General features: G+C 41.8%; 2 protein-coding genes across 4 annotated transcripts; one reads left to right on the top strand and one right to left on the bottom strand.

The window, feature by feature from the left end:
* Window positions 1-250: 250 nt before the first annotated feature.
* zfhx2 (zinc finger homeobox 2) lies at window positions 251-10,846 on the bottom strand. Of its 3 annotated transcripts, none has more exons than XM_055151270.1 (5): window positions 10,693-10,846; window positions 8,526-8,684; window positions 7,806-7,863; window positions 3,328-7,370; window positions 251-2,945 (listed from the first exon to the last, which is right to left on the bottom strand). In XM_055151270.1, the coding sequence occupies exons 1-5, from the start codon at window positions 10,696-10,698 to the stop codon at window positions 2,583-2,585; spliced, it is 4,629 nt and encodes a 1,542-aa protein (XP_055007245.1). In that variant the 5' UTR covers window positions 10,699-10,846; the 3' UTR covers window positions 251-2,582. The 3 variants fall into 3 exon arrangements, with proteins under 3 accessions (XP_055007245.1, XP_055007244.1, XP_055007246.1); XM_055151269.1 differs by lacking the exon at window positions 10,693-10,846 and adding an exon at window positions 10,135-10,568; XM_055151271.1 differs by lacking the exon at window positions 10,693-10,846 and adding an exon at window positions 10,097-10,158.
* A 132-nt stretch (window positions 10,847-10,978) lies between these two features.
* Window positions 10,979-14,031, top strand: thtpa (thiamine triphosphatase). The gene is made up of 4 exons (XM_020931544.2): window positions 10,979-11,392; window positions 11,907-11,976; window positions 12,422-12,922; window positions 12,998-14,031. Exons 2-4 carry the CDS (start codon window positions 11,907-11,909, stop codon window positions 13,096-13,098), a joined length of 672 nt encoding a protein of 223 aa, XP_020787203.2. The 5' UTR covers window positions 10,979-11,392; the 3' UTR covers window positions 13,099-14,031.
* The last annotated feature ends 209 nt before the right edge of the window (window positions 14,032-14,240 follow it).

Genomic DNA, 14,240 nt, shown 5'->3' on the forward strand with positions numbered 1-14,240 from the left:
ACGTAAAGAATTCTTATTGGTCAATAAAACAGGACGTTCCGGTTTGTAAAAGGCATGGGTTATTTTGATTGGCACAGGCGAACGTCAATCAAATCCTTTGCAGCGCGATATTGGCTCTGTAGGATAAGGTTAAACAAATTAATTACAAGCACGCTCACCTCAATTGTTTCCCAAACTGACCTACTTGACCCTTTGTTTACGCCTTACAATCACTAAACTGACTGAATTAGACAACAAATAAAAGGTTGCATTTGTTGTTTAACTGATTTTATTTTTCTGTATATCAAAGAAAGCATAATGGAGACCAAACACAAAAGGCAGGTACAAGTGATGAGGAAAAGATAAGCTTAATTATAAATCTAACAAGTCATAACAACACTGCCACTATTGTTCAATATTCATAGGAATATACCCTTTCGAGCGGAGGTGGCTTTAAAACCCATTATGGATCAATAATAATGATAAACGGTGAGGAGTAGTAATGCTAATCATATAAGTAGTAGTACAGTTATAACAATAGTGATAATGTGACAAACGTCAAAGTAAAAAGCAGATCTCCATAAAAACCCATTTAGATTGGACAGTGCAACACCATGTTTGCCGTGTGCGTGTGGGATCCCAGTATTGAGATTCACTCCAGTCCATGCTTAATTCACAAGTTACATTAGGTGTACAAATAATTACTCTTCAAAAAAAGATTCTTTCCCCCAAACACAGAGTGAGTGTTAAAGAAGTGTTCATGTTGAAATGTCTGTAGCTTGTGCAAAAATGTGGACTAGTGCAAGTGTCAAGCCATGGGACGTCCTGTACAGTTTTGCATTTACAAACACCTGTCCTGCTCTCTGTCAACCTAAGATTGCTTTTTGGTTTTTGAAAGACAGAAAGCGAAGAAAGGATTACTTTGGAATCAGTTATTTTATATATTTCTTTACAAAAGTTTAGCTTTTAGTTTTGCATTTTGTTAAAACTATCAATAGTAACATTAATATACAACTCAACAGAAGGAAAACATCTTTAGTAAGTTATGCATCCTTCAAAACAGCACCATCTTATTAACTCTCAGTCAACATATTATAAAAGTTCCCAAATTTGCTTGGTTAATTTGAGCATCTATAATCCCTTAGGGACACTACAGACACCCCGCTTTCTCCCCGTCTTTGTTTCCAGACATAGTCAGATCAGGTTTCACAGCACATACAATCCCAGAATTAGTAACCGTTTCAAAACTAAAAACAATATGGAGGTCATGGAAAACACACCTCAACATGTCTGACGTTTGGCTTTTGACCTGAAAAATACCAATTGGATGAATGTATGAATAAATATCTACATAAAAGACTTGCAAATTGTAAATACAAAAAAAACAAACAAGAAATGAAACAGTAGAAAGTGGATGAGCAGTGACAGATGTGGCTGAAAGTTTCGGTAGAGGACCACCTGGACAGACTATGTGGTGCTGTCTCTTTAAGGCCGTTTTATCCTTTGCACCTTTAAATAGGTGAAGTCCCAGTGATTTAGAGGAGCTTCAAAAGGACACGTGTATTTTAGGGGAGTTCCACAGGATCCAAAATTCATACAAATAAAATCTGTAGGCATAGCCTTTTAGCAAACACACAGTTCAATTATTTTATGTGACAGATTGCGATTTTTCTAAAAAAAAAAAAAAAAAGAAAAAAAAAAGTAAAACTCAACAGTACTTCTAAATTTACAAACCCGGACCACTTACTTGCACATAAGCGCACCTCTAAAGCAAAGTTTATTATGCTAGCAAAATCATTTCATTCTAGTGATTAAGGCATCCACCATGCATTGTTGCATCTTTCCAGAAAGACACTTGCATCAGAATGCTTAAAACCTCTCGCAATGTAAAATGTGTCCAAAGTGCGGTATGCCAAGATTATAAAGTTGTTTTTGCCCTGTGTATTAGGATTGTCATGAAATTTAGGACATTTAAATTGGAGATAACTCAACAGCCCTATTCTTGTCAAAGTACCTCTTATATCACAAATAGGTAGATATCACCCTAGAAGCAAATGTAAAGTGATAGTGAAAACTCATTCTTCTGCCTATAGGTCAGTCTTTTTATAGTATACTGAAGCAATATTTGCTCAACAGGTAGGCATAAGAAATTAAATCCACAGGCGCAAACTGCAAGTTAACGAAAGTCCTCTGTATTATCCCAAAAGTGTGAGCCCATCGCAAAATGGCCACTCGGTCAGAAGAATAATTCTTGCATCAGTCTTGTGTTCAAGCAGGTCAAAGCTGAACCTTTACAAATTATAGGAAAGGTAATATAGCCACAGGGTTAGGACCAAAACGTTAGATTATTTAGTATTTAGGGAGCAGTGTTCTTCACTCGTCTGGCAGCAGCAGTCAGTGCTAAGCAGCCCAGAAATTATCTGGTGAATATTGATGAAAAGTCAAAGAAGAGTGAGTGAAGGATTGCAGGTGCAGGGAGAGCGAATGTCAAAAACTAAATCATATTAGCTTTTGAAGATTAGTGCTCATATTGGCTTAATAAAATCTGAGGAGCCCAAATGGGTCCAAATAGTTTGTGTGCAGACCAGTCCTGATCTGAGTCTTTAACTGCTGCTGGTGGCCGTTTGCAGAGTTGCCCCAGAGCCAGCGCTGGATCCACTGTTACTGGTGCCATTCTTATTGATGAGGGACACGGGCTGCCCAAAGTTAGTGGTTTTCAGAGTGGCCAGGTGATACTGGGAGAAGACGTGCTCTCTGGCTGCAGCACGAGAATCAAAAGACACATCGCAAACATCGCAGTGGCCTGTTAGAAGCTCTTTAGCCGATTGACCGTCCACTGGGGAAGAGGCGGACACACTGATGTTGAGGTGCACCGGTTTTGGAAGGATAGGACGATTGGCCTTGAGTGCGCTGTACTGGAGATAGCTTCCTGAACTTGTGTCCATCTTCTCACCTGACGGAGTAGTCTGAAAACAGAAGAGGTGGGTATAAGAGACAAATTGGTCAATTACGAGTACAAACTTTAAATAAAAATGTTGAAATTATTAATGAATTAGATTATTAGTGACACCACCACCATAATAAAGGTGCACTATTTAACATTTCTGGTGGAGGGTATGCTGGTCTCTATGGAGATGTTACTGCTTTGCCTGAAATGTTCCCCAGTATGGTATTAAATATCAAACTCACTAACTCAAAGTTAGATTGCATGTTTTTCAAGGTATTTTAATAAATGCGAGATGAATGTGTTTAATGTCATACTGTGGAACATTTCAGGTAATGAAATAACACATTTATAGGGTTACAAAATGAACTTGAACAAGAATAGGTAGACTAATGTACTCTTACCATTTTCTCTTGCTGCAGTTTCCAGCGTTTCTCTTTGGCCCTTGTGTTTTGGAACCAGATCTGCACCACTTTAAGTGGCAGGTTGAGCTCTGTGCCGATGGCCTCACACTCCAGGCAGTTTGGGTGTGCGCACGTCTCATAACAGGACTGCAGGATGGACAGCTGCAGACAGGAGAGGTGAGTACGTGGTCTACGGCTAGAAGAGTGGGACAAAAAGTTGTTATCCGTCGGGCTTGACTTTGCAACTGCTGGGGTAGTGGGAGGGCTGGTCACTTTTGCAGAGTTGGGGGTATTGGGGCTGACCGGAGCAATGCTTGGTGTGGGGGGAGGGGCAAGGCAGCGAGGTGGCAGGTGAGTTGGGAGGGCGAGCTGTTCTCTAGACAAAGTGTTGATTTTGATGGGGACTTTTGGTGTCCAGTAGTTAAGGCCGTTCTGCTTCTGCGAGACGGTGGTGGTGGCAGAAGGCCTGTTGTTGATGGGAGTAGTGGGCAGCTTGGGCACCATGCGGTTGGTAGTCCCTGGGCCATGAGAGGTTTGGCTTTCATGGTCTTTCTCGTCATCTGTCGCATCCTCTTCACTCTCATCCTCCTCCAGCTTCCTTTTCTCTGCTGGCCGGGGCACTAGAGGAGGGTCTTTAGGTGGTGGTAGAATCACAGGGTTGACTTTGGGGGTAACTTTAACCATTGTAACATTGCTGGTGGTTTCGGGCTTGGTCTTTGGCGCTGCAGTGGTAGGGGACACTGCAGTGGCGGAGAGTATCTCCTTGGGTTTAATGGGGATTGGGATGATTTTCTTCACCATAGTCACTTTGCTCACCTCCTTCACAGGATCTGGTTCTGCTTTTATCATAGTGCGTACAATGGGAGCAGCTGCAATGCCCCCAGTATTATTGTTACTGGGGGTTGGAGGCTTCTTTGAAAATATAGGTTTGGCCAAAGGCCAGGTAAATTTGATTAAAGGTTTGCCAACCGCTGCCAGAGTCCCGTCACTAATAAATCGGACCTCACCTTTCCGCTCCCGGGCCCTCATGTTTTGGAACCAAATCTGAACAACTTTCTTTGGCAGTTGGACCCACTCAGAAATTTGTTCAAATTCATGTTTTCCAGGATTCGGGTCTTTAAAATAGCATCCGTACAGAATATCGAGTTGTTCAGTTTGGATAATTGTCCGTGAGCGACGCATATCTCGATATCGTTTCCCTTTGGCCTTCCTGCCTCCATGAGAGTCCTGCTCTCCGCCCTGGTCTTTTTCACGCTCCTTTTCCAATAGAGACGCATTCATCTTCTCTGCAGCCCTCATGTAAATGGCAGACTTTGTCATGTTATTGCAATTGACAAGATTCATGCCACTATTGGAGGTGGGCACTGCTGATTCAGGCTTAACTTGAACGACCACCAGCCCCTTTGCTGTGGGCCTCAAGCCAAGCCCATCAAGTAACTGTCCTTTCTGCGCTGCAATTTTTTCAGCCAAAGATGTTGCGGAAGATGGCGACTTTGAACTACTCCCCATGCTTAGATCTAGAGCTCCCTCACTGTCCCCACCATTGGACATGAACAGAGAAGTTTGGCTTTGGGCGAGTGACTGAGACAGGAGTGAGTTGGGAAATCGTGTAATAGTTGGTGGATTTGAAAACAGTGGCACTTTGCCTGCATCACCGACAATAGAGGGGCTGAGCGAGAGCACATATGGGCTAAGGAACTGAGGAGAAAAGGAAGCCAGAGACAAGGGCAGAGAGTGGAGTGCTCCGGCTGGGATGTTAAGAGCTTGAATCTGGGAACTGGGTGGGTCCCCTTGTGCCTCCAACTCCAAATCCACATCTGAATCCTGCCTTTCCCTTTTTCCTTCAAGTTCCTCTTTCTCAAACTCTCCCTTTCGTTTTTTAGCCCTGCGACCTGTCCCTCCCTCGTCATCCTCATACTCCTCCTCTGCGTCAGACAAAAATACAGTTGTAGAGCGTAAAACCTTCCCACCCGCTGCCCCTTTGTCACTATTCTGGGCTACCTCTTTTGCTGGACTCTCCACGCCCTCTCTAAAAGAACCATTCTGGCTCTCCTCATCAGAAACAATGACAGAAGTGTAAACTTCATTTTCAGAGTCGGAAGTGAGACAGGAATCCCCACGGCCCTCCTTTCCCCAATTCTTCCTTTTACGCTTTGCTCTAGTACTGGACAAGTCTAACACCATCCCACCACCTGCTTCTTCCTCCTCCCCTTCTGCTATCACAAGTGAGCGCTCCTCCTCATCATCAGAAACTTGGATTTGTCTCGCCAGTGCTTGTAAATGCTCTAAACCTGCTGCTTTTTGCCTCTTGAGAAGCCGTGCGTGAGTTAACCACCTCCGTACCTCATCCTCAGATAAGCCTACCTCTCTGCCCAACGCCTCACAGTCTTCACGGGGAGGGCTGGCTGCGTCTGCTTCACTACGGGATTCTAGAAATGCCCACAACACCTCTGTTTGAAATTCGGACAACACCGGTGGATCCCGATAGACTGACCTACTTCTGATTTTGGTTAAGGCGTTTATACTTGGGCTGTTTATAGGGGTGCCAAGTGAACCGCAGGGGCTGGTACCTGACTGTGATTTTTGAGGGGTAGAATCAGGGCTAAGTGTGAGGTTTAAATTGACCGGACTCAGGCTGGCGTTGCTGGGCACAGATACAGAAGGCGAGAGGTTGTTATTGCGGAGGCTCTTGTCCACGCCCGCTGGGGAGAGAGTCAAGCTCGCTGCTTTATCACCTTCCAGGTCCAACTGATTAGTCGAGCCGTCTCCATCTGTTGTGCCATCTCTACGCGCCTCAGCATTGTCTTCATTATGCTCAACCTTCACTCTGCTTTTTACATCGAGTGCAAATTCACCATTCTCCTCTTCCTCTTTTTTAGTACTCACTGTATCTGAGCCTTTACTGGCCTTGGACTGATCTGAATTTTTGTCATCACTTTCGTCTTGTTCTTTCTCAGATTTGATGGCTGGTTTTTGCTCTTCAGAACTGGGTTGTATGTTTGGAGGGACCCCTGCGGAGGGCCATTGGCTCTGTAAGCTGCTAAATCTTTGGGCTAGGAGAGCTTGCTGGGCTGCACTGAGGCCTACGAATGGCACGCACTGTGTGAGGAGCTGGCTTTGCTGGTTCTCTGGGAGCTGCTGGGTTTGAGCCTGGAGCCCATTTAAAATCAATGGCATGACCATCTGAGGCTGAGGCACGAGCTGAGGCGCAGTGGCACCTGCAGTACCAGCTGCGAACAAGGAGGGCAGAATGGAGTGGGACAGGGTGTTGGGGCTGGATGTTAAAAGGGTGAGGAAGGCAGAGACGGCCTGAGCAGAAGCCACAGGGGAGGTGAGGAGAGAGGTGGCCACTTGCGAAGTCTGAATCTGTTCTCCATCTTTTGCAGCAGAAACCATCAAAGCTGAAGGAGAAGGAGCAGCACTGACTAACTGACTGTTCCCAGATTTGCTCGCCACAGTTTTCGGGACACTTGTGGTGTTACTAGTGGCCACTGTGCTGTTTGCGACTATGCCTGCATTTCTACTTCGTGTTTGATGCAAGACAGACTTCATATGGCTCTCGAGAGTGATGGCGTGATTGTAGGAGACTCTGCAGATCGCACACTGGTAGGGTTTATTTGATACAAATGGCCGCGATAGGGCGGGGGCTGGGGGGCTTTGTGAATCAGCTTCCCCTCCTGTTTTCATCCTCTGAATGTGGCCTGCAGAGTTATAATGGACACTTAAAGCAGTTTTGTTGGGGAATGCTTCTAAGCAGGCATAACATTTGAAAGGCTTTGTATCATTTTCAGCTGGCACTTTTTTAACATCTGATTTTTCAGTAGCATCTGGTATTTCTGCCTTTACAGATGTAGCTTGCTGTTTGGCTGCTGTAAGGTGCTGTCCCTCCTCCTCTGGCTTGGGCTGCGATTCCCCTTTCTCCTGATCTAATACTTTCTCCTCCTCCATCTCTTTCTCTCCACTCGTTTCTGCAGAGTCTGAAGTCTCGTTCGACGAACACAGGCCTGAACTGAGGTCTTCTTTTAAATCTGAAGATGCAGCATCTGTAGGTGCAGACAGATCAAATTTAGCAACATGATTATAACAACTATATTCTACAGTTAAAAGTAAAAAAATTACAAAAGTCTGTTGTTGTGGTCCGTTAGCTGCACCATGTTTTGTATGTTTGAATGTTTTATTACATACTACAAACACTTGGACTTAAACATAAACAGACGAGGTTTTTTCCTCATCAAAACCACACATTACATTACATTACTACAGCATGTTCTGTGAATACTACTTATGACTACTGATGATAACTATACTACTAACTAACTATACTACTAACTAACTAACTACTGATGATATCTGTTGCTCACCATTTCAATAATCAAGGATGATTAATCATGATTATTCTATTTTAAGTTGCCTTTATTCCCTTTGAAACATAAACATACTCCCAACCCAATTCTTCAGACAAAAAGGAGAAAACTCACCTGAAGAGCTTTGAGCACCTGTGGCTTCATGTGCACGAGCTGCTTGTTTTAGACCAGCCTGTTCAGAATAAAATGAAAGGAGACAGTCAGCAAAACTCTGCAACGGCTGCTTTAACCAGAGTTCATTTTTAGGCAACAACATTTGGGCGTGACTCATTCAAGTGTGGTTATATTACACATAGCAATCCTTGCCTTTAATTTGCATCTTGCCCTGAGGGCATAAATTAAAGTTTTTCATAAATACTTCATATCTTTGACTAACAAATGTGTGAAAATTTAAAGACCTAGCACTATACAAATACAAGCGTAACAGAAGAAGCACTGTACTATGAATTTAATTTTATTAAAATCAAGATTGCGTAATTTTAAATCATCAATCATTGGCTTTGGGGCTTTTTAATCTTCAGGTCTACAGCCAGTACTCTGACAGTAAAATCAGAGTTTGGAGCAGAGTTCGGACCTTGCAGGAATAAATTGCACAGATTTAAAAGAATGTCTTGTAACTCTTGTTTATGTTAATACAATTGATATGAAAGTGTTTTAATTAGACAAAACTAAATAGGAATCTCATGATTTTTGTTGTGTTGCCAGTCCTTTGTTCACAGGCTTGTACCATGTTATACTTCTCCTATTGCTATATACTTCAATTTTCCATTCTTTGCTCTGCCATGTGAAGTTATCTATTCATGTATCAAGCTCTCTTTGTTGGTTAAAACTCACAATGTCGAGCAGCCTCTCAACACACGATGGAAGAACACTGTGTTGATCTGTAAGGTGCAAAGATAAGGAGGAGCGGTCTGCTTGTCCTTGTTGACACAGGGGGCATAGCCACAGAGCCACCCCATTGGATTCACTGCTCACCGTCTCTCCAGGCTCCTCCTGACAAGTAGAAATAGGAGTTAATATTCTGGCATAGGCTGTTGAAGAGAATATAGAGGGCATTATAATTTACTCAGGAGGACAACTTGTGCAAAAACAATGTAGGATGATATAAATAGTGTATGCATTAGAACAAAGCATTTCAACATTTGGCCTATCAGACTGAGCAGTGAATACATGTGCTATGGACTTTACACAATGTGGCCAATCAGATGTGGCCTCAGATAGGTGTCATTTTAGCAGCAACTGTAAGTTAGGATGCACAGTGGATAGAAAATGGGAACAACAAAGGCCTCTCTGGGGCATAAGGACTTCTCAAATCTATTCAGTAACAATACATTTATAGCTGCACCAACTTGCAACTTGAGAGGAATTTAGCAGAGTAAGCATTCAGCAAACTGACCACATGCCATCACGCTGTTAGGTTAGTACCAGAATTATTATTACAATCATGTCCAACACTTTTATAATAGGCTATAATATTTCATTAGCATGTTCTTAAAACTCATTGCATATTGCATAGTTCTTTCTTGACGCAAAATCACTGGTCTTTTGTGCACAAAACTTCTGGCAAGCTCTCAAAAACATGGAAGATCTTAAATTACAAACTGGAAAACGGCAAAGTCATATCTTGCATCAAAATCATAATTATAAAACATTGCATTCCTTTATGTTTAATTGAGAATACGAAATATAACCATAGTGGATTGTCCTCTAACGAGAAGATTTAATTGGTTCTATAAACTTTATGGTTGCTTAGACAGTAACAACGCCAGCACAAGCGAAATGCCTTTACAGCAACTAGGCTCACTTCCTTGTCATGCCAATTAGCCAGCTAGCGCGGTTAGAAGACCAGATAATATTTCTACAAGTCCATATCTACAGCATATATCGTGATTAAAAAGTCTTCGTCAAATGTCCTGTAATTAAAAGCCGCGATACAGCTATATTAGCCGCTCCGTGCTTTAAGCTGGCTAATTAATGAGCAGTCTAATTAGCTATGCCACGCAGAGATGAATCAATTAGCTAGCAGGCTAGGCTGCGAGCCCCTGTACCGTCGCATTACAGTAGGGTTCAGGAATGGCTCGTTAGCTCCAACTTTAGTTAAAATAACCACACACATGGACATACACTTATGTCAAGCCACAAAAGCAGCACTGGTGTCAGTTTTATCTATTCACATGCTCCGAATGACGACTGCATGATCATTAAATTAATATACAGAAAGGAAGGGGCTGAGCTATTACCAGTCGTGTCACTTTGCTAGCTAGCCTGTTAGCAGTCAGAGATAATTAACCGAGCTTCAAACTGAGTCCAAGTGTCCAGCCCCCGCTCCCCTGAACTCTGTCTGCTCCAGGTGAAGAGCGCTTCAACACACCGACTTCACGTTGGCACAAAACACAAACACTCGCCTTCAATCCGTACACCTCGGCCTCGGTTTGTCTCTTACCCCTCTGATTGTAGGCTGCCAATCGGGCATGTAGTGTTGCACCGCCCGCCGCCTGCTGTTCAACAGCGCAAATTGAGGCCTAGCCCGACTAAAGCCATTTAATTAATGAACGTGGGCTCCGCTTACAGATGTGTTAGAAAACACTCGCACCCCTCCTCCCTCGCCGTCAAGCAGACCTCCGTTTCACGCTCAAAACCATGCCTAAAACAGTTTCGCTGCAACACATGCCGACGTAAACTATCATTTAAACAGCTCCGATGCGTAATTGACGAGGGAATTAACACGTAAAAGCTTCTTGAAGCGGAGTACGTGCGAGGCGGTCGCCTCCTCGACGATGGGGGTGGCGTTACGGAGAACAGGCAAAAGACAGTCGAGTAGCAGAAAAGTTTTGGATTTAATGTTGGATTTCTACACGGGGACGGGTTGATAAAGGTTTTGATCCGTCGTTTACTCGATTATCTATCAGTCCCGAGCCACTCTCTGCGCTCAAACCAGCACAATTAAGCGATCGCGATGACGTTTAATTAAGTTCAGAGCAATTAGCTAATGCGTTTTTACCTGCATGGTCGCCGCTCCACACACACTCGCTTCCTCTGTGGCTCCTCAGAAGTGAAAAGTTTTCTCCCTCCCCTCTCTCTCTCTCTCTCTCTCTCTGGCTGCTCTCCTGCCTCCCCTCCCTCCCTTCCTAAGCTTCATTCGCCCTATCCCTCTCTCCTTCCCCTCTTCTCTAGTAAACACACCACAGCTCCCCCCAAGGCTGATTGCTGACATTCAGAAGTCCCTCCTCACTATCAAATAAAATCACTTATGTAACCTCAGCAGATTTAGAGATATCATTAACTAGAGTTACATTTAAAATAGATGCTGGATATCAATACGGGAATGCAACTTGTAACATTTCATCAATTAGGACTACCACAGTCACTCACTGATTGCTCATTTAAAACGCTACTTTCTCGCGATTACTTAATTGGAGCGCCTCAAATGTTTCTGACTGAACACAAGGTGTGGCGCATATCTACACTGGGTATGTGGGATAAATATTTATGAAGTAGTGAGGATTAAAACTGCACCATCTGTAGCCCCCATGCATGCCCTGTTACTGGGACAGGAAGCGAGGGTCCTAAATGCCCTGATAGGTGCCTTTAATTGCGCCTGAGTGAAATGAATTTGCCTGGCGTGTTTGGGACTCCCCGGATTGATCTGTCGCCCTATTTTAATGCTCATTTGTTTGGATTAGAGGACGTGGCTCAGTGAGGTGTGTGAGGGGGGTTGTGCGTAAAGCTTTGATGTTTTATTACCCCGCTTTGTGTTACAGATTGGCGATAGCATAATAGTGTGTCTGTGGTTTATGCAGTGTTACAGCAGCAGCGGGTTACACGTTTAATCTGACTGCATGTAATCTGGCCATTGCAATTAGACTAAAATACTTTGTAGAAACGGTATTACAACAGCATGACGCTATTCGTTAATGCAATAAGGTTAATATCTAAGTAGAATCCAAATTACTTTTACTTTTAACAATGTTTTAAAGCTCATTTGTGTTAGTCAATCTCTAAGATATCTGTTTGGTTATTGCTTGAATTGCTGATGCGCCAATTAAGTTTAATTGGCGTAACTCCATACACAAAAATGTAGTTAATTACATGATAAAACATTGAGTTCAAATATAGGCTATAATTAAAAGGGCGTGCATAGGCTCTTGTTATTTTTTATAAGTTTTATTGTTTTACACCTAGGCCTATTTAAATTTGTCTGACATTTTGTTCCAGATGAGTGTTGAGGTAGAAAGAAAATTTATATGCACCGATGAAACTCTAAAAATACTGGAGAAGACAGCTGGTGAGTAGTCTATTTGTGTGTGTGCACTGAAATTACACGACTATCTGTCCTAATTGGTTGTACTCCCAATTAGACAATGTGATTACATCATGCTCTCAAATCAGGGCAGGAGCCAGAATTCATTTAGCTTGTCATTTTTATCTGAGATTTAGGGAGTTATAAGAATATTAAAATGATAATAATGCGGGGTTTTTTTTCTCACTAGGGTTCCTCTCATTATGCATTTGCACGTCAATTAAATAATCTTAAATCTAAATATCAGATATAAATACAAGGTGAAGATCCGATATCCAGCTGTATTAATCCAATCACAACACGAAAATCCACGTATACAACTAGATAGAGCTATTTCACCTAACTCTCATTGCAATTACCCAAACATGCCAGTATATTTGTGTCATCTCATTTTAAAGCTTGCAATTATTTTGGTTTGTTTATTTAACAGTTTGTGTCGGACAACATGAGTTTCATGACCAGTACTTTGACACCGCAAGCTTTGCCCTCACTTTACAAGACTTTTGGCTGCGTAAACGTAAAGGAAGTTGGGAGCTGAAATGCCCAGTGAGTAGAGGCCAGTCAAAGGTGGAAGCTCTGTGCACCCGCTACAGGGAGATTACCGATCTTGCTGAAATTCAACTAAGAGTGAGAGAGGTAATAAAAGACCATGGATCCACACAACCAAGAAATCAGAAGACAGACGAAGTTGTGGACAGTCAAACCCAAACTGTTAGTGAGGAGGAGACATGGCTTTGTGACATGAATTTGAAATGCTTTGCAGAGTTCACAACAGTTCGGCGCTCATTCACTTTAAAGGAGGACGGTGTGCAAGTCGATTTGGATCAGGCCGATTTTGGCTACAATGTTGGGGAGATTGAGGTCCTTGTATCAGAAGGGAGAGATGTGCAGTCGGCCTTGGAGAAGATTGAAAAGGCAGCTCAAAAACTGGGTAAAATTGAAAACGCTAAATTGTCCAATCACCAGCTCTGATAGTGCATAGCTTTGAATTTGTTCTCTCTTTCAGGTTTGACTGGAAATCAGAAAATACCAGGGAAAATGGACGTTTTTCTCCAACGATATCTCCCAAGTCATTACAATGCATTAATGAAGGCACACATATTGTAAATTAAAATTAGAATAGGCTTTTTAGTTTGTATATTTGATTTTACAATGGAGAGTGCAAATAACAAAAAATAAACTGTAATAACATTCAAATTTCAATACTTATATCACATAAAGCTAAAATATACAGATTTGTTAAGGTCCATATAGACATTATATAACAGTTTTAATGTGGAATTATCTGTAAAAAATATCTATAATTAAAAGAGAGATTTAAAAATGTTAATATTTCAATCAACAGGCTGTAAATAAGAAACCCATATTTCTGCATAAAGATCATCTGTGTATACACTTGCCTGTACAGCACTTTGGTCACCTGTGGTTGCTTTAAATGTGCTTTATAAATAAATTTTACATGACACTGACATCATTTAATCCTGTTAAACTAAATTACATCAGGAGCCCAATTTACTGATGAAAGTTATTCTTGCTCAGACCTGTGTGATATTTAATGAATTACTTTGAGAATGCTGCAGTCTACACCTATTCGATGGAAATGCCAGAGTATCTATTTGCCATTTAGGGGTGTAGTTTTGGTTCATTAGAGATGTTAATTACCCCTTTTACGACATGTTTACTACTTCATAGAACAGTTTCTTCTTTTCCATTTGCAACCGAAACTATTAAAACTACCACCCATTGACCTCATGTTGTGTAGATGAGAGCTAATGAAATACTATTACGTCCCATGCTATTATATGAACATTGAAGATGATTTCTTATGTTTGAGATGAGCACATTTTCATTTAGAGACGACATTTGAGAGGCATACAATCACAGTACCATAAGCTCATCTACTGAAAATCATTAACAATATAGTTGAGTAGGCTTTTATCTCTATAGAGGATGCCATTTTTTTTAAGGTAAGGGTTGTCACTTATTGTTTGCTTTCTATATTACAAATTTACGCTAGTATTTATAACATGTATGTATTGGGTTGTTATTTGACCTGTAGAAAATACAAATCCCAATTGTCTTGCCCATTTTTTTGTATAAACAGCATAGTTTTTACAAGCCATTTGGGGCTGTGTCGTGTTGATAAGTTATACAAAAGTAATAAACAGGCGAAATGCATATAATATAATTGTGTAACATTAATTCAATCAATGTTTTACGTTTCAAAAAATTATCCACTCTTGACATAA

The sequence above is a fragment of the Boleophthalmus pectinirostris genome, unplaced genomic scaffold (assembly GCF_026225935.1).
Source record: "Boleophthalmus pectinirostris isolate CB_2022bp ecotype Guang Dong unplaced genomic scaffold, ASM2622593v1 HiC_scaffold_15, whole genome shotgun sequence".
NCBI classification, from domain to species: domain Eukaryota; kingdom Metazoa; phylum Chordata; class Actinopteri; order Gobiiformes; family Gobiidae; genus Boleophthalmus; species Boleophthalmus pectinirostris.